This window comes from Parasteatoda tepidariorum, chromosome 2 (assembly GCF_982258835.1).
Source record: "Parasteatoda tepidariorum strain Cologne lab strain chromosome 2, Ptep-v5.0, whole genome shotgun sequence".
Classification (NCBI taxonomy): Eukaryota; Metazoa; Arthropoda; class Arachnida; order Araneae; family Theridiidae; genus Parasteatoda; species Parasteatoda tepidariorum.
Window position 1 is genome coordinate 78423741 of NC_141756.1, and position 25771 is coordinate 78449511.

The window sequence follows — 25771 nt, forward strand, 5'->3', positions numbered from 1 at the left end:
GAATTAGCATCTTTTTCTTGTTCTTGTTTTATAATTAATGCTTATATATTATCACATGTTATTCTGAAGACAGAAAGAGAAAGTGAGAGAGAATCACGTCACTTAATAGCAAATATAATTTAATAGCACAAATCCTTTATTACCTATTTTTGTTACAGTGTGCCCCAACTAAATGAAGTCCCCTTAACTTTTTTATCATAACTGGATGCAAAAAAAGACATTGAGAATTAAATATATATGTCTAAATGTTGTTGTTGTTGTTTTCGTGTCCATGGATTTTCAGATAACATCAAGGACTATTGCGGCTGCCAACTTCAATGCCCCTAGACTGTAGATAACTGCTCTTAGATTGTCCTCAATTGGTACCATTCCCATTTTCAAAACATGTGAAGTGAGTGCGGGGCACTCGAAAATGTGTCTTGGTGTTAATGTGACATACGGGCAGTTTCTGCAGGGAACGTATGTCCTGGTCTTGTCCGAGAGAATTTTCATTCCTCTGAAATGATTGGTTCTAAGTCTTGCTATAACCGATTTCAAGGTTCTAGGGCAGTTGAAGTCAGTAACAAGTGGCTTCTTGAAATGTGTCTAAATAAATTCTGTATCTAAACATATTACCCACCCACTTAATGCTTCACCCAGATAGAAATAAAAGATCAAATAAATAAAAGAGGAAGAAAAAGAGTACTTCAGCGAAATAATGCTACTTCTGATTATAGCTGATATATCCGATATGTTTACATTTTACTTAAAATATATGATGTTGTCTATCATTTATTAAACCCTATCGGACATTACATCAATATCATTCCAGGTTTCAATGACGGTGGTCTTCAATTCTGCCACAAACTGAAATTGCTATTTCTGAATATATACATTACAACTGAGGATAGCCCTTATGTTTTTTAGTGATATAGGTCAAGTAAAAGGACATGAAATTTATCGAATCTGCCCTATTATCTAAAAGCCCTGCACTATGAAGATTTTGCAACTTGTGCTGCCACTAATTTCTCCGAAAATCGCAATAAATGGATTTCTGGAATTTTTTGATGATCTTCAGCCTCCATTCAGCTGGAGAGAGAAGCTAGGCTATTTTGCTGAAAACTTCCCAAACAATTAAACAAGCCTCCGCCTTAGAAGAAACTCTCTTCTTCTCTCATGCAATGGTAAAAGCACACAAAACTGTCTGTATCTTCTAAATTCCTTGATATTTTACTCTCCTTCGCTTGTGGGTAGCTTTCAACAATGGCTACTGTTAGTACTTTTATATCGCAAATTTCTTGCATGATTTATAAAGTAAAACAGAAGATGAGAAGAAACGGAGAAAATCTTCCGCAATTGGTTAGAAATGTGGAGACGCATATATGCTGTGGAGAAGGCTTCGGTTATTTTGGTAAAAACGTAACCTTTCTCCCAAATTACATGAAGGCTATCGATTACCAGAAAAATATTAGAAGTTCATTGATTGGCATTGTCGATTCAAGTTATTGATTCAAGCAAATAATATCTTCATTTACTCTTCAAAGTCTTTAAAGTGTTAGCTTTTGGATAATAAGGTGCGTGTCATGAATAACCTGTCCTTTCTCGTGACTTCAATCCCCAAGAAAACATTAAAGGCTATCCTTAGTAAGGATGAATATATTTACAAAAAAGCAGTTTCAATAAATAGTCGAAGACTGTATAGACATTATATGGATGCTTTTGAACTCCTGGGATTGCACAATCACAGATTTTGAGTCAGATAAGAAATATGGTAGATATTTTAATTTTAATCAGAAGTGTCTTTATTTCATTGGACATTTTTTCAATTCTTTTTACCCTTTCGTTGTTTTTCCCCTGTTCACGTGAAGCATGGCGTGAGTTACTCCTGTAAGTATGTGTTTAGATATTGAATTTCATAATATATATGTTTGTTTCTTATTGGTTTTCTTTTCGTCCAGTTATGGCAAACACTCCAGGTGGCTTTATTTAGTTGAAACGCATTGTACAGTGACGATCATTCGATTTCTTTAATGTTTTTTATGCGAGATAATACTTAAGGCTTTTTTTTTTTCAAGAGTTTTAGTAGTTTATTTTGCACGTTATTTTTTAAAGATTGTTTACTTCCAATTGTCGAATTCACAATGCTCATATGCCATTACGGCAACCATTCCAATGAGTTATTCTTAATCTAGTTAGCGAATAAAAGAAAGCTAGCAGAGAAAACATGAACCAGCAAATATTGAGATTCGCTGAATCAACGAGTGTACTAATCAATGAATCAGTTAATCAATAAATCGAAAAATCATAGGATGATCGAATCAATGAATTAACGAAACTGTGAATGGGGGTATAATATATAAAAGATTATGAATAAATAGAAAAAGAGTTATGATCTGTGGTAAGTCAGTTGATGATGAACCACAAAAATAAACTAGATAAATTCGCAAGTTTTTATGTATGTTTATTAATATGAATATTTTTGTTGCATTGTATTACTAAAAAACTGAATTTTGATTTATGTATTTTTAAAAAGAAATAACATGATTCTATCATGTCCATTCAATGAAGTTGCAGTTTTAATATTATTTTTGTATTAATATTCAAGAAATACGGAGTAATCCAAATTAAATAGGAGGTGTTTCAGTGTTTCTTCGAAGAAAAACTATTTTTTTAAAAACATTCTTTTAAGTGTGAGGTTACTCTGCTTGAAATAGAAAAACATCATTAATGCTTTTCTTGACAAAGAGAAAGTGGGATATTTGAGGAAGTATAGTCCGATTTTTTAAAAATACTGTTCTTTCATTAGTAAGTTAGACTATTGCAAGAGAAAAGAAAAGCCCTTTAAGCTAGACATTAATTTTTTATATGTAGAATTACTTTGCACGTGACAGATTGGTAATGAAGTTTGAAGAGTTGTAATCGATCTGAAAGACGTCATTAAAATCTGTAATGATACTTAATTTTCTCTATGTAATTTAAGCATCCAAATTTTTTTTAAAAAAACGTTTATCTCTATGCAGATTTCTAGAATTTTAGAGACATTCTGCCCTTATTTTAAAAGTAAAAATCTGGCGTTTAAAATTAAGAAAATTTTTCACTTCGTGGATAGCTACAAAACTTTAAGACCGATTTATGAAACTTGATGTGACTATTGGTTGTATAATAGAAACAAAATTACCATTCAACTGTTATTAAGCATAAAACCATCGGAGTTGGAAATTAAAGAACTCTCTAAATAAATAAACCACGCATCGCAATATTGTAGTCAACTATTTCAAATAATGCAAAATCTCATCAATAAAGCAAATCTACAACTTTTTGAGATATCTATTTCGAAAATTCGCATCATTTTTTCAACATAAACAATATCGAGAAAAAAAAATTAAATAAGATAAAATGAGAAAGCATTTAAAAATTCATAATAGTGTGACTAGAAGTTTTAAAATAACAATCATTACATTACTCATTTAAAATCAAATTTTCGTTTAGCTTATGAAAATATCATTTACTTTTGCATAAATGCGTATCCTTGGAAGATAGCTTGAGCTAGTTTTGAGTAGTTTGACTAAAATTAAAATTTTTTAGAAAAGTTATGACATAACTTGTTTCGTTCCAGGGAAAATCAGAATTCATCGGTCGGACTATTGCAAGACCTCATGTTAAATTCAACGATGAGCCATATTGCAAACCTAATTTTCCTCCTACCCTCGAATGGTATGATATCTTCAGAGGATCGGAACAAGCTGGGGAACTCTTAGCTACATTTGAACTGCTGCAGGTGAGTTCACCCATAATGCAATACGAATGACAAAAAATTTCATTTCGGCAGATTAATTTTTTCCTTATTATCTAATTTTCATTCTAATCTCCTTACATATTAATCTAATTTCCTTATTATCTAATTATTATACTGAGTACAAAGTACTGAGTTGTCTTTGTAGTTGTTCTGAGTAGTCTCTGTGTTGGATAAAACTTTCTTATTGCTGCATGCAGAAGCCAAACTTTTCTATAATATAGTTTCTTTCTGGTTCAAGATATCTATTTAAATATAGATATCAGAGCTGACACTAGCAACTTAGGTTCGAAATAAAAGGAAAACTTATCTGAAACTGCATAAACATAAATAGCAGTATTAACATAGATAGTGCTTTATTTACGTAGTACTAGAGCTGCGGACTTATTGGTGACGGTCTGGAAAACATCCCTGAGGATGATCAGAAGACATGTTATCGCAATTTTGATCCTCTGCAGAGGGAATGGCTCCCCTATTTTAGTAGCTCGATGGCCTGCCTGCGAAGTCGAGCACTTTACGGTAGAACCTAAGGTTAACAAGGACTGCTAAAGCACACCCTCGGTCCCTACGCAGGCTTATCAAAGTGATCACCTACCCGCTAACTGTCGCAGCCAGTAATGCTTGACTTTGGTGTTCTAGAGGGAACCGTGTCTTTACGATCAGGCTGCTGCGAGACCAGTATTAACATAGAATATCTCCTCTATTAAACTAAAGGCCATTTTGGTAATGTTTCAGATAAATTGCTTCATCCAAAACACGGGTTACCATACGAGCTATTAACAAAGAAGTTCTCGTGGTCGCTTGAACTTAAATATTTTTAGCTTACACTTTAGGGAGCTCTCTTAGCTACATTTGAACTGTTGCAGGTGAGTATTGAGCTAGCAAAATTGAAAGTGAGTTAACCATATCGTTGATAGAATGTAAACCTGCGTTTTATTAGAAAAGATTTGAACATTTCATATTCTCACTAAATTCAGAAATTAACTATAATAAGTTGATTGAAGTACTATAATCAGTTGATTCTTCGATCTTATTTTTATTTTAGAGCCAATTGATTTTTTTTATATATTTCAGCTAGCTGATAGGAATGATTTGCTCCTCATTAAATTTTTTTTTAAAAAATGAAAATAAATTTTCTGAAGGTCTCATATTAAATAATTATTAAGTTGAATTTTCGTCTTTCAGCTATCAGAATCAGATGAAAAAGGAGTGATTCCTGAACTTCCTAGACCTAAAGAAAATGTATGGCGTTCAGATCGAGGGCCTATTTTGCCTGTTCCTTTATCTATCAGACCTACTTTATCAAAATACAGAATTGAAGTTAGTATAAAGTTTCAATTTAGAGTTCCCACTTTTTCATATCATCTCATTTAAAAGTATCACAAAAAAGCAGGATGTAATAAGTAACTTTGAACACATAAAAGATGTAGTTATTTTTTTAATTACTTTACTAGACTGTTGCGTGATTGTATGTTGAAAACAAAATTCAAAACTCTATGATACACCTTCTCTATCGGAAAAATATTAATGTACGCACGATTTTAGGTTATTGTTGATATTTTGGCCTCCGTCCAACACGATTTACTGATTAGTCTATAGGGCGAAAAAAATTTGGAAATGGTCAAATATCTCAAGAAATATACTCCGGATCGAAAAAGCAAAACTGGCTGTATTCAATATTTTTTAAAAGCTGTCCAGTGATACCAATTTCGGGGGTGGAGGAAATTTTGAAATCTTAAAGCTGTTTCGTTTTCAGGAAGAAAAATTTTTTCCTTTTTAAAAAAGATAAAGAAACTGCAGACTTTTCAAAATCTACGTTATGATGGGAAAGGGAAAAAAATTTTAAAAAAGTATTTCTGTAAGAAAAAAAAGTAACGCATTTTTAAAATTTGTGGCTTTTGAAAAATAATGAGCACCCAAAAAAGTAGCGGGTAGCCCAAATTCGATTTTTAGTTGCGGGGACTTTTAAAAGTAGCCCAATCCGCTACTCTTAGCCCAATCTGGCAACACTGTGTATAAGAATATGATTTTGATTTGTAACGATATTGCAATTTCCTTTAACAATAGAAAAATATTTTTAAGCTGGGAGCAGGTGTCAAAATGTGACTTACAAAGCTGAAATTGTATAGGTAATAATGTTTCAGTAATTGTAACAACTTAAGAGGTTTTGGAAAAGAAAGAAAAAAACAGGAAACGTCACGCCTTCAACGTTAGGAGAGTCAAACAGAATGTATTAAAAAAAATTGCTTACTAAATTATTTTTCTTCTAAACAAATCTCGAGCTTTTTCAACGAACTTATCGAAAATTGATTCCTTTCATGGTGAGAAAATTTCTGCATCGTAATTATTTTATTTCATTTATTTATTTTATGCAATATACTTATTTATAATTCCATATTCTTAGATTTTTTCATACTTACTTGTTACCTTAAAACTTTTCTAATTTCAATGTCATTTTCGCCCTTATTTTATTTATTATGCCTTTTTCTAGTATAATGGGAAACAAATATTATCACAAAATACTCAAAATTGTTCTAACACAACAAATATTATTCACATTTAAAAATAATATAAAATTTAGAATAGATTGCATACTTAGAGTAGATCATCTTTAGCCTATTACTGACAATTAATTTTGTCTCCATTAACACTTTCTCATTTCTAGAAATAAGTCTAGGAGATAAATAGAAAATAAATCTTCTTTACGGATGTACTTTATTTTCCACTTTAAAGTCCCAATATTTTTGAGCACGAACAAGATCTGAAATTTTGTTTGTATCAATCTGAAAAAAAGAAAAAATTACCGAATAATGCCATTGATGCTTTCTATGCAATATACTTATTTATAATTCCATATTCATGTATTTTTTATGCTTACTTGTTACTTTAAAACTTTTCAAGAAAACACGTAAAAGGAAAAAAAAAAACAATTGTCCCAAAATATTCAAAATTGTTCTATCACAACAAAAGTTCTTCACTATTAAAAATTATACAAAATTTAGAATCGTTTGCCCAATTAGAGTAAGACATCTTTAGCATATTACTCACTATTAATTTTGCCTCCACTAACACTTTCCCTTTTCTAGAAAATAAGTAGAAAATAAGACTACTTAATACGTGTACTCTAATTTCCAATTCAAAGTCCCAATATATTTCGGCACCAACAAGATCTGAAATCTTTATGGTATCTAACTGAAATGAAACAAACATAACGCAGTAATGCCACTCTCGCTTTTTAGCAATAATATTTTGTGTACGTATATTGAACGAGATAAAAGAAACTGGAAAACTATTTTGAAAATTCCTCTAGAAAAATCTTGCAGAATTACATTTAATAAAAAGTTTAAATGTCTCTAAAAATTTCACACGTAATATTTTGAGCTCGAAATTTTAGAGCATGTGTGGAATTCGAGTAAACTAATTAAAAATACATATTAAATATTTTTGACGCAGTAAAAATATATTTTTTAGGATGGCTTGCAAAAAAATGACTCTATTATCAATCAAACATTTGATACGTGCTGCCAATGATGAAATTTAGAGGGGAAAAAAATCAATTCTTGATTATAATTTATATCAAATTTATGTAGTCAAAAATAGTGAGACTAGGATATATTCCGAAGACTAACTTTTAAAAAGAAAGCTATACCTAAAACGTTAATAAGTGTATAAAGGGATTGGGGTAATTCATAGATAAGCCATAGCTCTAAATTTACTATTACATCGCTATCTCCATGTACTGTCCTTCCATGTGTTATACCTTTTTCTAGTCTAAATTGCCAGAACTTGAAAACTGACCTAACTGGAAACAATGCCAAATAAAATGTCACCTTTGAAAAAAATGTGCCTCGTCACTCTATTGTCCCAAGCCCTTTTTGGAACAAGTGTGCTAAAATATTCTATGTTTTTGTAAACTTAATCCATTTAAATCGTAGGTTTTGTTCTGGGGTCTTCGAGAGCTAAAGAGGGTCCACTTGATGACTGTTGATCGTCCAAGAGTGGACATTGAATGTGCTGGTCATATTCTGCAGTCTTCCATTATTCTCAACTACAAGAAAAATCCAAACTTTTCTACACCTGTAAAATACTTTGATGTAGTGAGTACCACATTTTATGAAATGATATAACTGCATGTATAAACTACATTTTTTGTAAATGGAATAGGCATCTCAAGGTGACTCAATTTCCCCACTCTCCACACTTTTCCACTCTTCATGGTATTCGCAAATCCCATATTTCCCTACCCCAGTACATTCTCACTTCTTTCTGAAGTATAATACCGTGGGGGGGAAGGCAAGATTTTCATAATAATGTTAAGGTGGAGGAGAAAAGTGTGGAGAGTAGGAAAATCGCGTGACCTTGGACGCATATTCTATTTTCAAAGAGTTAATTCGTAATTGCTTCCATGAAAATAGTTGCTTCTATGAAAATATATGATAGTAATTAATGAGAAATTAATTTAATGTTCTGATGAGTAACCATTATTATGTGATTCATTAGTTTTAATGGGATTCATTTTAATCCTGATCATGAAATAAAGTATTAATTCTCAACAGGGTTATCAATGTTTCAAAATCAATTGCAGAATTCACAGTGAATATCATAATTTTCTGATCAGAGCTATCTTAAACTGTCCAAAACTCTTCTTGGTAAGAGAATTCCTGGTAAGACCTCTAAATAATTCAGGTTCAGAAATTAGTTGTAAACTTTAATGCAAAGTTAAAAACTTATTAATGAAGCTTAAATTCAATGTGGGTCCAGGTCTTAAATATATATTTAATAAAAAGCAATTGAATTAAAAATAGGCGAGGTTTTAAACTTCCAAAACTAAATATCGTGGTGTAGTTTTATGGGAACATTGCGCTAAATGGCAAAAATTATAATCAATAAAAATATAAAAAATAAATACTAGTAATTTGAAATGTTTATTTGCAATTCTAATATTCGAAATATAATAAAGAGAAATAGTTGCTCTTGAATTAATTATTCAAAATATTATGAGAACCAAGTACAACATTTTACAAATATTAGTTGAATTTATGTAATATACCTTCTCATATATGCTAGATATATTTCGAAATTTATTGACATAACATTCAAAAATGCACTGAATTGGGATACTTCGATTGATATTAAAATAATATTTCAAATTAATATAAGCAAGAAATATAATTAGATGCTTATTTTTTCTACGCAATGAGTGTATATTGAATAAGTAAATTTATAAAAAAAAATTTAATTACATTCAGAATTTTAAGTTTTTCGACATTTTATTGCACTCATGAGCAGTTTCGGTCAATTTAAAGTTATGTAACAGTTGTATTAACAGTTATTTAAATTCATGACTGTGATTCAGAACCTTAACCCTGATTTTCATCAAATTTTTATCACTAATAAAATTACCTAAATTACGTCAATAAAATCTATATTTGACCCAAAAAAATTAATTTTTAAGTTTTATCAATGAGCAGATCAATTTTCAGTTTTGCATTCATAAACCAAAACATTTAGAAAATTTATAAATTTAAACGATCATTTTGCGCATAAATTTAATGTTTGAGTCATACAGGAAGAACCGAATAAGATAAAATAAATACAAATATAATGCGAGATATTTTACCTAGAAGAAAAATATGCATTTACTTATTGAATCATTTGATTTCAAGTAAATTATTTGAAATCCACAGGAATTACCAGATCAAGAAATGTATTGTCCACCATTGACCATTCGAGTAATGGACTGTCGAAGTTTTGGACGTTTCACGTTGGTGGGAACGCACGTCATCAATTCTCTGCAGAAATACGTTTTCAGACCACTCTCAAAGAAAGAAGCAAACCTATCACGTGAGTATCTCAAATCCATAACCATAACTCTATTTTCATTTTAAAGAATAGTTTCAAATTCTGAAACGGAAATATAAACTCTAGGAAACCATATTATTTTTATAAATTCTATAGATATTGTTTCGTGATTTATTTTGGACGAAATAGCTTTCTTTTAGTTGAAGATATAGTTAGGTGCTTCAGAAAAATGCTTTAAGTCTTTCTCTCGTTTTAAAATATTTTGTTTCGAGAATTTTTTCTTGCGTGTTTGTTTTCTTTTCAGAAGAGAATTGGTTTCATATAACTAACTAGATTCGCTTTGAGGAGTTTTGAGGTAACATTGATAAAAGCTTAAATTCAACATATAACTATACGATAAAAAACTACGCTTGTAAACTATACGATTTCTGATTATTTTTTAATTAATTTAAAAATTATTAATTTTTTTTTTGCATAGGGTTTGGAAAGGCGAAGGTTTCTAAAATGCCCTTTTATATGGAACTTATTTTTAGCTTTTATAATAAAATTGGTTTATTTATAAGAAATTAAACCAAAACACGTAATATATGCCACGAAAAAGTTTTTGAAAAACAAAGGCATAACGGTAAAGTAACGATGGCACAATGGTTAAGACACGGAAATGCCATGGTGAACGATGGGGTTTTTGTGTTTGATGACGTCTCTCAGCCCACCAAGGTTCAGTTCGATGGTGTGGGAAATAAATACGGTCTGCGCGCATCATGCCGTTGGTAACAAAATTCTCAACTCTCTCTCCTCCATGATCCTATTGGACCACAATAGTATGTTTCGGAAATGCTTTACTTTAACTTTGAGATTATGTAACTCATTGATAAATTGTATTTTGATTACACTGAAAAAAATATGATCAAAACTATCAAAATATGGTAAAATTTACAGTGTTTCTGACTCTATGGGAGGATCAAGAAACTTGGAAATTTTACTGAAATGCTTTGATGATGATTTAGTAAAATTCGCAATAAAATATAAACTAAACTCAGTGGCACGACAGCCCAACGAGGGCCAAAGCCTACTGTGCCCTTCTCAGTTTTCTTGACCTTGGGCTCTGGGGTGCAGGAGCAGATGTTCCGGTTAGGGGGTCAGTCGAACGCGAAACCCCCAGTGTTTAGTTCCCAAGCATGCTTGGTACTCATTTATCGACTGAAGAGATGAAAGACTGAGGGGATGAAAGATACCACTGAAGGGATGAAAGACTGAGTCAACCATGCCCGGCCCGAGAACCGAACCCAGAACCTGTGGCACGAGAGCGCGAAGCGCTGCCACTCTGCCACCGGGCGTCAACAATAAAATATGGTACTATAATATGTGATAAAATTTTGTAAAATTTAGTAATTTCATTATGATATACCTAAAAACACGGCATAGAAACCATTTATTCGATCAAATTTATTTTTTAGATTTGTATTCTTAATTAAATGTGTGATAATAAGAAATATAATTATGAAAACCATTATTTTCGATAAATCTTTACCATTTGAACTGAAAAATTGCCAAATGATCGGTTTAAATACCGTATATTTTGGTTTTCTTAACCAAAATTACGTTTTTTTTTTAATCAAAAGTATCGTTACCGTACAGTACGGTAATTTTACTAGAGCTTTTTTTCCGAGTAGTTACACAAGTTTTGGTCAAAAGTTTAATTGTAACTGGATACAAAACGAAATTATGGATATGTTCTTATTGCCAGATTCCGCCATTAGCATTCTCAAGTTCAAATCCTGTTTACTTCGATCTTCGAATTTCCGAAACTAAGTTATTTCGTAAACGACTCTCCTTCGAGACGCTGTTCGAGTTTCTTTTTTTTTTTTTTTAGAATCTTTTCATGGGAATTTGCTGAATCTTTCCAACGAGAAGGAAAATTTATATCTAAGAACTATAAAAAATAACAATTTGTTATCTCAAGCTCATCTTGTGACAGTTTGCCTTTATATGATATTGTTAGGTTTTAGCAGAATCTCCCAGCTACTGTGCGCCAGTGTGGGTTTATGTTCACAAATGGTGGTCAATTAAAATCGAGTTTTACATGGGGTAAAATACATCTGAATATTGTAAAGTTTTTCAAGAAACCTGAATCAGAAATACAGTAGGTTGTACGATAAGCCAAAGCAAATCGTGCAATCGTAATCCGATTTTTTAATGTGGCATCTTATCTTGCACTCTTTGCAAATAAAGTAGTTATCTCAAAGTTGTCGAAATCGTGGTAACGGAAAGGAAGAATGTGGGAAAGTGTGAAATCACGCAACCTTGAGAATCCTATTCTATTTACAAAGCAGTCTTTGTCACTGTCATCAACAACCAATATCTTGCCAATTGGACTTTTCATTATTCGGTAAAGGATAAGAAATATTGCTGATGGATTGTATTGAATTGGAAACAATTTTATTTGTAGATTAGTCAAAAGTCAAAAATATTTTTCTGTCTATGGGGTCACTACTTTATTTACAACCCTTGTATTTTGTTTAAACCTTAACTGATTATTTTTAGCTTTATAAACACCATTTCATGCCGTTTCTTACATCACAAATTGGTCACGATAGCCTGGTTAGTAGAACATTGTGCTCATGTTCGAGAGGTCGTGAGTTCGAATCACGCTGGATAAAGACTCCCTGTGTGTAAAATGGTTACTGTTGCGTGTTAAATCTGTGGGTGTTACAAAGTCCCCCGAGTTCCTATAACAAATCAATACTTCTGGGCGTTTTGGTTTGGAGATTGATCATTCTCTGATACAGGTCAAAATTACGATCCACGGATGGATGGTGTGTGAATGAGTCCTCCCTATAAAATGGACTGTGGCGTACCCGTGTGACAAACTTGTTGTCCTGGCCATAGATGGCGCCACTAAAAAACAAGAAGAGCCCTCCTTCTGCCTTAAATTCGCTTGGTTCTACCGAAGTAAAGCTTGTTGGTATTAGCAAGTAGCGTTTGTAGCACCAGCAATATTGCAAATTAATTAGCATATTGTACTGAATATAGAGTTATTATAAATTTACATATTTTCTGTAGGTTATGGAAGCAATCAGATGTTAATGGTACAAACTGATGAAGTCATCATTGATATAGATGGAACGAGCCCCTTAAGCCCAAAAGAGACTCTAATTATTTTAGATTTTGTAAGTATTACTCATTTATTAGACTGATTATACATTCTATGTCAATAACGTAGTAACAGGATAAAACATTTTTAGGGTGGCAATCAAAAGAAAGATCAAAAGGTAGAAGCTAATAAAAAGAAGAAAAGACAAACCGAAGATGAAAGCTATGATGACGATGAAGAAAATAAGGATTGGTGGACGAGATATTTTGCTTCCCATGAAGCTATGATCAAAGTAAGCTCCCTAGTACTTTCGTTTTTCATTAAGAACTATCTAATTGTCCAACCTATACAAATGCAACTTTTTTAAAACTACAATTGAGCTCAGTATGTATGCATATAGCAATTTTTGTAAGCATTTTTAAATAAAACGTTCATAGGTCCACTGTAAAAAGTTTCCTTTATCTTTACAGACTTCCTCTGTATATTTTACGATTTCAAATTGTTTAATAAACAAAACTATTTTTCATCGTAATCGTAAATGGATTAAAAACGGCAGTTCAAATTTTAGTTTTTGACTTGCCGTTTTGCCTATCTTACGATAACTCCGCCTTTTTACAAATCATTTAACAATTATTTTCTATATTTGTTTTTTGTTTTTCAGCAATTATTTATGGTTTTGAGCATCTTATAAATAAAACAGTGATTCCATTTTATTGTCGAATTGATATTCTCTCTACCTGATAATTATAATTCTCTAGATATAATTTTTTGAAAAGTCAAGTTGCCGGACATTTTTGTAAGAGTGAGCCACTACAGTTTCAAACGCTTTTACACATTTAAACATTTAAGTATTATTTCAACGAGTTAGACTTATAAGACAAAAACAGTTTAGAACGTTTTTGAGACACAAAGACAGAGGGCTCGTCTCCTAATGAGGTTTTAACGTACTATCAAAAAGCAGTTGTTAACTAATTACTCATAAAATAAAGTACGCTATCTAATTCAAAATATTGCTAGTGCTACTCACTTTATTTTAATCTCAGATTCTTCTTGATAAAGTAGATATTCTTAACTAAAAGAATCAAGCAATTATTTAAAAACTCCACAAAACAATTTATTTATTATTCAATGAACATCGACAAAGTTGCCACTCAAAAGTAAAGCTTAATAAGAACCTTACAATCACTTCATATCACTTCAGTTAATAAATTAAAAATGTAACAGAAGTGAAGCAAGTTTGAATCCCAGGGTCGACTGGTGATATGAATGCTGCTCTCGGCTAGCCCCGAAAACATAGCTGACTTAGCGATTTGATTGAAATTTTTGTTAAAATAACAGAGTTAACTTGGTAGAATAATGGAGTTTGTTTGTTGTAATAACAGTACTTGTCTACTTAATAACAGGTGTCTGCTTCAAATAACAATACTTTTCTACGAAATAAACCATTTTATACAGTCGCACTCGCTGACCAGTTTTTAGAGTAAATTTAACATATATTTTTACACTGTACTGCATTTACGTTCATATCTAAATATGCAGAGTATCTCAATATCTGAGTTTTAAACTTGAACAAAGCAAAACTACAATGCTTTATTAAAGTAAATACAGAAACACCTTTATTTTGCCAACAAACAATCCACAACATCCGAATTTCACAAAGACAACATTGTTTATTTTACAGTACTACAGTATTCTGAGTACAATATATATTAATTCATCAACTTTTGTAGGTACTTACGATTAAAACGTTTTATTGATACTACTTTGTATTCTTAATGAAAAGTATTTCGTGATCTGAATGTAAAACTTGATTAAAGTGAGAATCCCAGCACGATGATTTTGCCAGCAATCAGTCTTTAATCCTTTTTATTTTTCCAAACTGATTTATAAAGATAGCATTATTTAATTTGCTATTGAATACAGAATATTAGAAATAGAAGCAATTTATAAGAAAATATTTCTTATAAATTGCTTTTATTTTCTTACATCAATATGTGAGGTTTCTCTGCATCTAGCTTTTACATATATATTTCTGATGTGTTGCATTTTTGCATCTGTTCTAAAAGTATCATATTACTTCTCAAGACAAATTACAAAGTAACAGCTGAAACATAATATAGTTCGTTCACACACTTGGCTCACCTCCTCGGACAAAGAGTTCATTTCAGCGAGGAAGTAAGAGGAGAAACCTCTCCGCGCTTGAAATTGAGACAGCCCTTAATGCGCACCAAATGCAAACAGTGAATTCCTTTTCAGTTACTTACTTCGCTACTCTAGATAATGAAATATATTGCAACAAAATGTCTCAAAAAGGACAAACTATTCATTCAAAAGAGAGAAATATCAAATTTATGAAATATTTAATATTAAAAATAAAGATTGCGAAATAAATATCTTTGTCATACTATCGCCAAATAGCAACCTTGTTCAGGATTGTTCAGATTATTCTCTCAAAAATAGTGAAATAGAATCGTTGGATACCACGTGATGAAGGCGGAGCCAAGTGCCAACTTCTGGTGAACCAACTATAGTCAATCATGTTACAAATAATTTAACTTTTCTGGTTTTCGAATTCCTTCCCATAATCGTAAACACGGTGCAATAAAAATGCTTCATTCATCATAAGTATTATATAATCACGATCAAGTTTTGTTTTTCCCGCATACTACAATATGTAAATGCACATTGTTATTGAGAAATGTAAAATTATTTTCAAATAAAAAATTATAAAGTTTTCTTCAGAAAAGCTTTTTCCTTTAACTACTATAGCAGAGACACCACTAAATTTTAACTTCGGAGAAATGAAGTGGGCAGCACCTGAGCTGGTACATCCCTCTCAAAACTTTCACATTGCAACCAATGAGAAGACTCGACGCATTTAACGTGCACTTTTTTGCGCATACAGACCGGCACGCGCGAACTATCACTAGTCCCCCCCCCCAATTAACCCCTGTGGCTAATTTCCCTGCAACCTCCCAATTTTTCTTGGTTAGACTAATTATAACTAGCAATATTATAACTCTAAGTGTCTAAGTCATTCAATAATACTTAATGTCAACACTGCAATTGCCGGAACTCCACATACTGTGATTACGAGTGAAACATATCAGTGATAAGTTGAATCAGTAAGACTTCACAATCTTAAATTTCATAATTATTTTTTTTGTGTTTCGTTAATTAAGTTATATCAGTGAAGAATTTTTATCATCGTGTCACAAAATAGAATATTTTAATAAATCCGATTTGAATTTTAATGCCATTTTAAAGTCATGAAATTGCACATTGCTTTAGGATAGTTGAAATTAAATGTTTCCAATATTAATAATTCAGAATTCCGTAATTATAATTCAGGATAGTTGAAATTAAATGTTTCCAAATTCATTCCTAATGCTTTTCATCTAAAGAGTAATAAAAAAAATTAGATTATGTTCTGAAAACATTTCTATAATATAACCACAGACGTCAGTTTAGTTGGCAACTTTCCTAATAGTTTGTAATAGTTCCTCCATCTGTTAGTGAAAGGAATATTCTTGGAAATATGCCGATAAAGAAGTTTTTTCTTCATCTACAGTCGAACTTTTACTTACTTCGAAATGTTTTATGACTATGCATTATCCAATCCTTATGATAATTTAAGAAATGTATTTTTACGAAATAACATTTCGCAATACATACAAATAAAAGCTAAAAAAAAAATTAAGGGGAATAGAATGGAATAAAAAAACAACCAGATTCATTGAATCCCATTCATCCCTATACCATTCCTATTAAGACCGGGATAGCCTGGTTGGTAGGGCACTGGGCCCATGTCCAAGAGGTCGTGGGTTCGATCCTCGTCTGTCGAAGACTTCCCGTGTGACTGATGCACGTTAAATCTGTCGAGTTTCAAAGTCCTCCATGTTGGTACTGGTCCATGGGGGTAATGTTCTAGGAGTTTCCTTGTCTTCTGGCTTGGCTCAAAATTACAAGGCTACGGAGTTGAACATTAGAAGTCGTAAACCCAGAATTGGGTCGGCTGTTCAACAACGGTTATAAAATAAAATAAACCATTCCTATTAATTTATCTATTATATCTTTAAAAAATAGAATTAAAACGAGTAAAACTCAAAATTTTAAAAAAAAGCATAATTCCTTTTTTAGATTTTTAGGGCGTTTTTTCTCTTCAAAATACTTTTTTCTGGAAAATTATTTTAAAGGTAATGATTTTGCTGACGTGACAGTTTTTAAGACGCAAAGTCCTCCATGTTCCCATAACAAATCAATACCACTGAGGGTACTGATCGAGGAGTTTCCTTGTCTTCTGGATTGGTTCAAAATTACAAGGCGACGGAGTTGAACATTAGTAGTCATAAACCCGAAATTGGGTTGACTGTTCAACGACTGATATAAAATGAAATATAAAATTGAAGAGCTTTGTAGTGAACAAGGTTCGAATCTCGGTGATGACTGGTCGATACGAATTCCGCATCCGGCTTGCACTGACCACAGTGCTGAAGTAAAATATCCTCAGTGGTAGACGGATCATGGGTTAGTATCCCTTTGCCGTCAGGTTAAACATGGGAGGTTCTCGTGGTCTTCCTCTTCATGTAACGCAAATGCGGGTTAGTTCCATCAAAAAGTCCTCCACGAAGGCAAATTTCTCCCAATACTTGATCAAAAAGCTCCCTTGTCTTCTGAATCGGGTTCAAAATTACAAGACTACTTAGTTGAACATTAGTAGTCGTAAGCCCAAAACGTTCAACGACGGTTATATAAAATTGAAGAGATTGGATAATTATAATGATAAACCATGCAATGTCCAAAGATGACATTTTTACATTAAAACTCTTTCTTAATATTGTTTCCAGACAAATACTTTTTGAGTACATTTTTTTTTTAATTTTTCGAATTTCCTCTATAAAAATTACCAAATTAATCGTCTAAATACCGCATGTTTTAGTTTCATTACCAGAATTATGGTTTTTCTTAGCAGAAATAGCATTACTATACTGTGCAGTAAATTTACCAAATTTTTTTTTCTCTATATAAGTAATCTTGGCACGCAAATTATTTGCATTTTGATATTTTGAAAAAGAATTAGCATTTCAAACTTCATTGTTTAATCCAGGTTTACTAGAGTTCACTTTTTTTGTACTTAAAATTGTAAATTACTTTTGTAGGTTGGTGAAAATGAATATGCCATGAAGTATTCCTCCCGCGGTCCTTTTAAGCCTTTATTTACCCATCTTTGATTTATTTTTTTTAATTCCAAGGGGAAAAAACTTCTTTTAATATAAAAAAAAAATTGATAATACGCTTTTTTCCTTTAAAAAAAAACAGGAGAAAAATCAAGTGACCACAGACAGTGTGAACAGCCTAACTGGAGATGCAGGTTCTGATGTAGACGGGGAAGAATTGAGTCAGAAAGATGTTCGAAAAGTTGAGAAAGAAATACAGAGGCTTGAAAATCAACACCAACCACCTCAACCGCTAATGAAGAGAACACTCAAAGGCACTTCGACGGCCGTTCGTTTAGCCCAAAGATTATCACCCAAATCTCATCGCAAGCTTATGACAGAGGAATCCCTCATAAAAGTATTCATTCTAAGCATTTTATCACATTATATTGTTTCAAATTTGTTTTTTGTTAAATAAAATATGGTTAATTAAAAATTGCATTTAATATTAAATGTAATTTTCAAATTGTTAATTATTATATATAGTGTACAATATTTTAAATATGGTATTAACGTTTTAATATAATATTCTTTCCAGTTTTACGAACTATGTATCAAATTTCACTATAACGTAGATTAATGTTTCAATAATGTAGTATTGAAGATTAATATTTCAAAATGTAGATTAATGTTTCAGTATCAACTATACTGAAGTGATTTTACTTCTTCCATGTTGACCAACGGATTGTGGAATTCCATCATTTATTAACTAATTAATATTTTCGAATAATATTTATTTCCTTTTATTCTTTGATTATTAAAGTTTTATATAAAAGAATTCGTTCATTTATTAGGATTCATTTTATTATAATTACATGAGTTTACCTGGGAAACATTTCAATGCAATTAAAATGTTGCTACTAATTTATTTTTGTCTGCGTAATTTAGTTCATAAATGCTGAAAGTTAGAAAGAATCTTGCATCAATGGTTAAAATATTTTAAAAATCACTACTCTTGAATTTCCTTTGATACAAATCAAGCCTTAACCTTACCCATATCCATAACCTTACCCATATCATAACCTTACAAACTTTTAAAGAACCAATCAGCAGCAGCTTGCCAAATATCATGTCATGCCTTCAAAATTAACAAGCACCTTTAAATTTAACATCACTCTTTAAAGACTAACAACATGAAACAGCATGCCTTAAAGACTAACTTAATCAGAAAGTTTTTATAAGTTTGCCTTAAAGACAAATTATGTACGTATTTAAGTATAAAAAATATGTATTTAATAAAAAAAAATAATCACTCTCAGGGGTCTGTCCAGGCCGAATTTACTACCGTTTAGCGGTACCTTCACAAATTCAACTTTAGGAAAAAGGGTAGTTTCACAAATTCAATTTTAAGAAAAACGGTAGTTTCAGAAAATACTTTTTCTTAAAATTTTATTTTTGTATCCCTTAAGAAACGATAAATCCACATTTTTACCATATTTTTGTATTGATTTTTAAATATAATTTTTAATTTTTCACAAATTATGTCTAAATTTTCACAAATAAGGTACCTCTCAGAAAAACCTAGACAGACCCCTGACTCTTCATATAAATTCCTTTATAGGAGAAAATACATGAAGATTTACCAAGAAGTTTCAATAACCAATCTTTATTTTCTACTAGCTGCCGCATAGTAAGGAACAGATAAATACATTAATAAATAAAATTTTAGTTTGTACTGAAAACTGATAATAAATATTTTAATTATAACCATATAAAAATGCCTTCATTGTCTCCATCTAATATCTAAAACTGTAGTCACTGGTCAAAAGTGTTTTGACTTATTAATTCTGAATCCAATTTTTCTAAGTCGTCAGTCAAAGGTAACAATGTAAGTAGCAGTTAAGACTTAAAGGTAGCAATCTAATGTGTCTTTAATTATTAGTTACCAGTTTTTAATTAATTAACCAATTGTCAAAAGCATTTTAATTAGTTTTTCATTGATATGCCTTAAAAAATATCCATTTATGATACAATGTTATCATTTTATAGTAAAATTACAGTGAAACAACCGGCAGCAGTCTCTCCATCCAATTAGCCGCAAAGTTTGCGGTAAAGAACATTTTTTACATTTATGGATTCGAAACCGTTTACGACTAATGTGGTTTATATAAAAAAAAAGCATGAATACTAAACTATACGGTTAAAAGTTTAAAACTAGCATTTTCAAAACCATAAGAGAAATTTACTGAACATTAGAGCTAGACTTTTAGTTAAGTGAAGGGCATTTCAGGAATTATAGGTTAAAGTTGAGTTGTTTTTTATCAAATGAATCGATGCATGAATGAGAGTATCGTATTCTAATAGTCAAAGGTCACGAATTGGGAACTGCAGGACACTGGAAATTCTTCGTGTGTTGAAGGAGATGGAGGAAATATTGTGATGCCAACTCTGGGATTCGAACCCCCCCCCCCTTTATGTCGGTCTTGAGACTGACATATGTTACCAGTCTTAAGTAACACTTAAGGCTATAACACGTAAGCAGTTTAAGAAGACTAAGTGATTTCATTTGGTGGGTCTAGCTGGAGCGATTAAATTCTGGTTATTTAGCCGTATTAGGTAAACAGTTAATTAACGGTTAAACAGTTAATTAACGGTTAAAAACCGTTAATTAACGGTGTTTCTGACAATTAACTGTTTGAATACCCTTTTATTTACGGATATTTGACAGTTTTGTTTGAATATAGTAAAATGGCAATCAAATAAATTATGATTTAATCATTTTTTCTGAGAAATTTCTAACACTGTAGAAAGCTTGGGGTAGATGGCAGCAGAACATATATTGGTTTTCTGAAAGTTTATAGATTTTAATATTTAGTCAAATCCTTAGATTTTAAACTCATTCTTTTTAAAAAAAAATTAATTCTGTTATCGGAATTTTATCCTTTCGTGTGCTTTGGGAAGATTACTTCCCACCTACGTGATTTTACAAATTATTCCTGTGGAAAGCGCAAAATCTCTTATGATATATTGACCTTGCTATTATAACGATGGGAGGACTTATTCCAGCTTCAGATTTGTGCTGCTATGAGTTCAAACAATCAAATACGAATATATTAGAACATTTTAACACAATCCTATCCCAATCGCTTTCATTTTTGATTGAGCTTGGGATTGATTTGGGTAGTGCATTTCACTGCATGTGAGTAGAATGTGATGTACCCTTGTGCATGGCAAATTATCACCATTAAATTTATTTTTTTCTGGTTAATAGTTTACTGGGGAGTATACTTCCCACACCTGAAATTTGAATGCAAACATAAAATTCGGCGATTTAAAATATACTTCCCTAAATGCTATGTTTAATTTTTGAAACATAAAATGGAAGAAATTAAAAAAAATAGAACACGAAAGCGTTTAACTTACTTCTGGTAATATTTCAACATTTTTCAGTCATTAGATTTTAAACTCAAAATCATTTCGCGAGAATAAATTTTCAAAATTAGTTTTGCTAATACAATTCCTTTTCCAGTTTGAACCTTTGATTCATCTAAATATTGACTGTTAAATCATTAAGTGGAAAGCATTATAAATCAAACTTTTACCTTTGTTTATTTTTTCTGTTTCAGATCTACTCCTGCGAACTCGAGAACGTAATTGATTTCGGGGGATTTCGAGAATGGCTTTACTCTTTCGATTTATTCCGAGGAAAAAGAACAGGAGATGAGATGGAAGATCAAAACAGAATCGTAGGAGTTTTCAAAGTAAAAACAGAAAGAAAAAAAACACTTTAATCTTTTTAACTCAACGTTTTGGATTGAAAGAGTAATCAGATAGCTTTACGAGCTTAAACTTTTCGAATTAGAAGGGACAAAAGCAGTTATAAAATATTTCAATTTAGTTGCTGACATACGTTTTTTTTTTAATTTATAACAATAAATAATACTTTTTTATTGTTATAAAACATAAATGCATGAAGTAAACAAATCAGTAAAACACACGGAATTTTTTGCAATATATTTTGCTGATTACTATTATAATATATATATATATATATATATATATATATATATATATATATATATATATATATATATATATATATATATATATATATATATATATATATATATATATATATATATATATATTATAATAATAATAAGGGAAAAATTACAGAACAATGAAAGAAGGTGAAAAAAAGAAAATAATAATAAAAATAACAAAAAACCGGAAAAAAAGACAAAAAAATTTGAATATTTTTTTTTAAGATTTTTAAAAAAAAAAAAAAATCCGGTTTTTTGTTATTTTTATTATTATTTTTCTTTTTTTTCCCTTGTTTTCTCTACATTTTGAACTTATTTTATGAGTTCTATTTACTTGCAGCTTATGTGCAAAAATAAAACTTATTGTTTTTCTTAATTTTCTTCTTGTTTTTTTGTTTTTATTTATTATGCTATATATACATATGTATGCATGTATGTATGTATTCTTTTCCAAAATTAAATTCAATTAACTTAAAATGTTAACAAGTTATGCAATTTTCGTTCCACAAGGAATTTTTTAAACTAATTTGTTTCAGTAGAATGGTTGTAAATTAACTAAAACGTGCTCAACTATCAGAGTTCAATTCCATCCAAATATAATCAATCAAAAACTATTAAAGCTCAACGCAATGAGACCGGAAGACAAACAGAAATCATATTACGGATAAAATTGGAAATCAGACATTGTATACAATTCCAAAAATTAACCGACTGAGAATAAAAGGATTAAACACTTCGCACACTGACCAGGCAATGTATACAGTGGGAATTTAGAAGCCTGCAAATATATTTAACACTTTAAATTAGAATGATTGTTGGAAGTAATGTTATTAGTTGGAAGTAATTTCTTAATGCAACAAGTGAGCTCTTATTTTATTTTGTTTTCTTTAATAAGATAGGAATAATAACATTTTAACTAATCCCAATGTTTTATTTACAATATCCAGATTAATTGAAATGGATTACCTGGTCGAGACTTATAGGCTATTGGCTGATATTCCCTACACTTCTGTTATTTTTATTTAAATAATTCTTACCTGTCACGCGCAGACAAACATTCCCTACTCTGATGTTTTCTTAAATATAAGACCAATACTGGGTAATCACTACGTTGGTATTTTTCTTAATAAGATAATATTAATGATAATAAAATAAGCTGATGAAATTAAAATTTGAGTTTAATGAAAAAAAATTATGTATTGCATAAGGAAAATGTTATTTGTTTTGGTAGCCAACTTGGTATTATTTTTTAACCAAGAAAAAGCGAAGAAAAAATAAGGTACTGTTTTATTCTCTGTGATTTTCATCCACTAACCATATTTACGTATTTGGCCTCTAAAATAAAAACAAAAAAGGCCTTTCGTACTTTGCCACGTACAAACTAGTTAAAAATCTAATTTTGATAATGCTGTCTCTGCAATTGTTCAAACAAATAAATTTAACTTGGAATATAAATATTTCTAAACTGTACTAAAAATGTTTCCTGCTAAGTTATCAAAACCGTTTTTCTTAGAATCTTATTATTATTCATTTGGTCAATTAACTAAGTGCTGTTTTTTTATTGAAGGGTTCATTGAAAGTTTATAAGACACCGTTGCCAAAAGAAATTCAGGATCCTTACTTACACGTCACAGATTCTCAAGGAGGACTTTTCCAAGGTTTGCCCAGCAACGAACCCATACATGTACTCGTTCGAGTGTACGTCGTTAAGGTAATTACGTGATTTGTGCATGACTTTTACGTATTTTTCAATAATTCCAAAAGAAACATGTTTGATTAATGGGCAGTAATTAGCACAAAATTGAAAAGAGACTTTTCGTAGTTAGAAAAATATTTTAAGCTTTTTATTTATAAATGTTCCTTTTAAATAAAATGTGATTAACTCTGTTTACTTCAAATCATAAGTAGATTTAGATACATTTCACTTTAGAAATATAAGCTAACTATTAAAGAAAGCTCTTAAATGATGTTTTTGTGCTAGTTACTTTATTTCAGAAAAAAAAACTCATTTTGAATTTTATAAACAAACCGTAAAGAATGATTTATAAATAGGTAGTTTATTTTCTGAAAAAAACTCATTATAGATTTTTTAAACAATCCGAAATGAATAATAATACGTAGAGAATGATTTATGTTTAGTTACTTCATTTTCTGAAAAAAACTCATTTTGGATTTTTTAAACAAAAATGTTTGAAGACAATAGCGAAGAAAAAATTATAATTTTTGTAACACAATAGTTTATGTACATTTTTTTTAACTTTTCAACTTATTTTAATTAAATGCAATATGAACAATTATGTATCCAAATAGACGTGTATATAAGTATAGACGTGTATTCAAATCATATACCACTCATTTTAAAATCAAGTACTACGCCACGTTTCTGTGCGCCAAGTATTACAATTAGTTTATTAGTTTCTATATACTAGTTTTCAGGTATGTTATTTTCTCAATACCCATATTAATTTTAATCCACTTAAATTTTCATTTATTAACTAAAATATCTATTCTATGCAGGCTACAGACCTTCACCCAGCCGATCTGAATGGTAAAGCTGATCCATACATAGTCATCAATCTAGGCAGTAAAAAGACAAATGACAAAGAAAATTATATTTCAAAACAACTCAATCCAGTTTTTGGAAAGTAAGTTAGTTAAGCCTTACAACTTCAATATTTTTTCCCCCTTTCTAACTGAATCCTTAAATTTTTCTTTCATTCCAAATAAAACACAAACAAAAGTTCAGAAATAGACATACTATAGTTTCAGGTAGACAAAGAATCTTCCTCCGAGTCTAAACACCAAATGACAGGAGAATAGTGCAAAGTGATTTATACACAGTGGGAAAAGGGGAAATGTGATTGAAATGTATAATAAAAGAAAGGGGATAATAATGTATAATAAAAGTATAATAAAAATGTAATAAAGAAGTAATATTATATGTAAATGTATAATAAGAGAAGGGAGATTTGACGGAAGCACCAGTGTGCAAAATGAAAAAAATTTAGTTCGAGTCATTGTGGGAAACGATGGGATATTAGAATGATCATAAATAAATAATTAGAGTTTTCCAAAATATGGAAGGATTTTCAAATATCATGGTTCGTAGAGATGAATGGCCGGCATAGCCTGGTCGGTAGGGCACTGAGCCCATGGCCGAGAGCTCGTGGGTTCGAACCCCGCCGGCCGTACACTTCCCGTATAGTAAAGTGACTGATGCAAGTTAAATCTGTCGAGTCGCAAAAGTCCTCCATGTTCCCATAACAAATCAATACCTCTGGGGGTACTGGATTGGAGATCGATCGTTCTCTGATTTAGGTCAAAATTACGATCTGTGGATGAATGAATGGGTCCGCCCTATGAAACGGGTGTGACGTTTGGTTTGGCAGAAGTCGTGTTCTTGGCCATAGATGGCGCCACTGAAAAATAAGAAACGCGCACTCTGCCTTAAAATTTGCTCAGTTTCACCAAGCAGGCTTTCCCGTTTGGCAAGTGGCATAAGAACCAGCCAACCAGTGAAGAATAGCTGTATTAAATGATTTCAACGGAAAAAAGAAACATTAAGCGATTAGAATTCAAACTATATAGGATGATGGAAGATTGTTAAATATTTTTGATTTTTTAACACGTTTTTTATGTATATTCCTTAAGTTCAATTTAAAGTTCCGCTTAATTTGTCCCATATACGCAGAAAGGAACCTCGGTGGCTCAGGGGATAAAGCATTCACCTCTTAATGATGTGATCCAGGTTCAAGCCTCATCGTTGGTCGATGCAAATTCTGCTCCCGGCTCACACCAATCACAATACTGACATAAAATATCCTCAGTGGAAAACGAATTATTAGTTAAAGTCCCCTAATCATCAGGCTAACCATATGTATTTTTTGTGGTTTTTATCTGCATG

At 31.1% G+C, this 25771-nt stretch overlaps 1 protein-coding gene across 2 annotated transcripts in view; it reads left to right on the forward strand.

The window, feature by feature from the left end:
* The window catches only part of LOC107436426 (otoferlin), a 362347-nt gene that overhangs the window by 317912 nt on the left and 18664 nt on the right, over nucleotides 1–25771 (forward strand). For both annotated transcript variants that reach the window (XM_087157560.1, XM_087157561.1), the window contains exons 27-36: nucleotides 3596–3757; nucleotides 4958–5092; nucleotides 7708–7869; nucleotides 9460–9616; nucleotides 12638–12744; nucleotides 12820–12960; nucleotides 17988–18242; nucleotides 21451–21585; nucleotides 23435–23578; nucleotides 24385–24512. In XM_087157560.1, coding sequence (XP_087013686.1) covers nucleotides 3596–3757; nucleotides 4958–5092; nucleotides 7708–7869; nucleotides 9460–9616; nucleotides 12638–12744; nucleotides 12820–12960; nucleotides 17988–18242; nucleotides 21451–21585; nucleotides 23435–23578; nucleotides 24385–24512 — 1526 coding nt within the window. The remainder of the gene's footprint in view (nucleotides 1–3595; nucleotides 3758–4957; nucleotides 5093–7707; nucleotides 7870–9459; nucleotides 9617–12637; nucleotides 12745–12819; nucleotides 12961–17987; nucleotides 18243–21450; nucleotides 21586–23434; nucleotides 23579–24384; nucleotides 24513–25771) is intronic.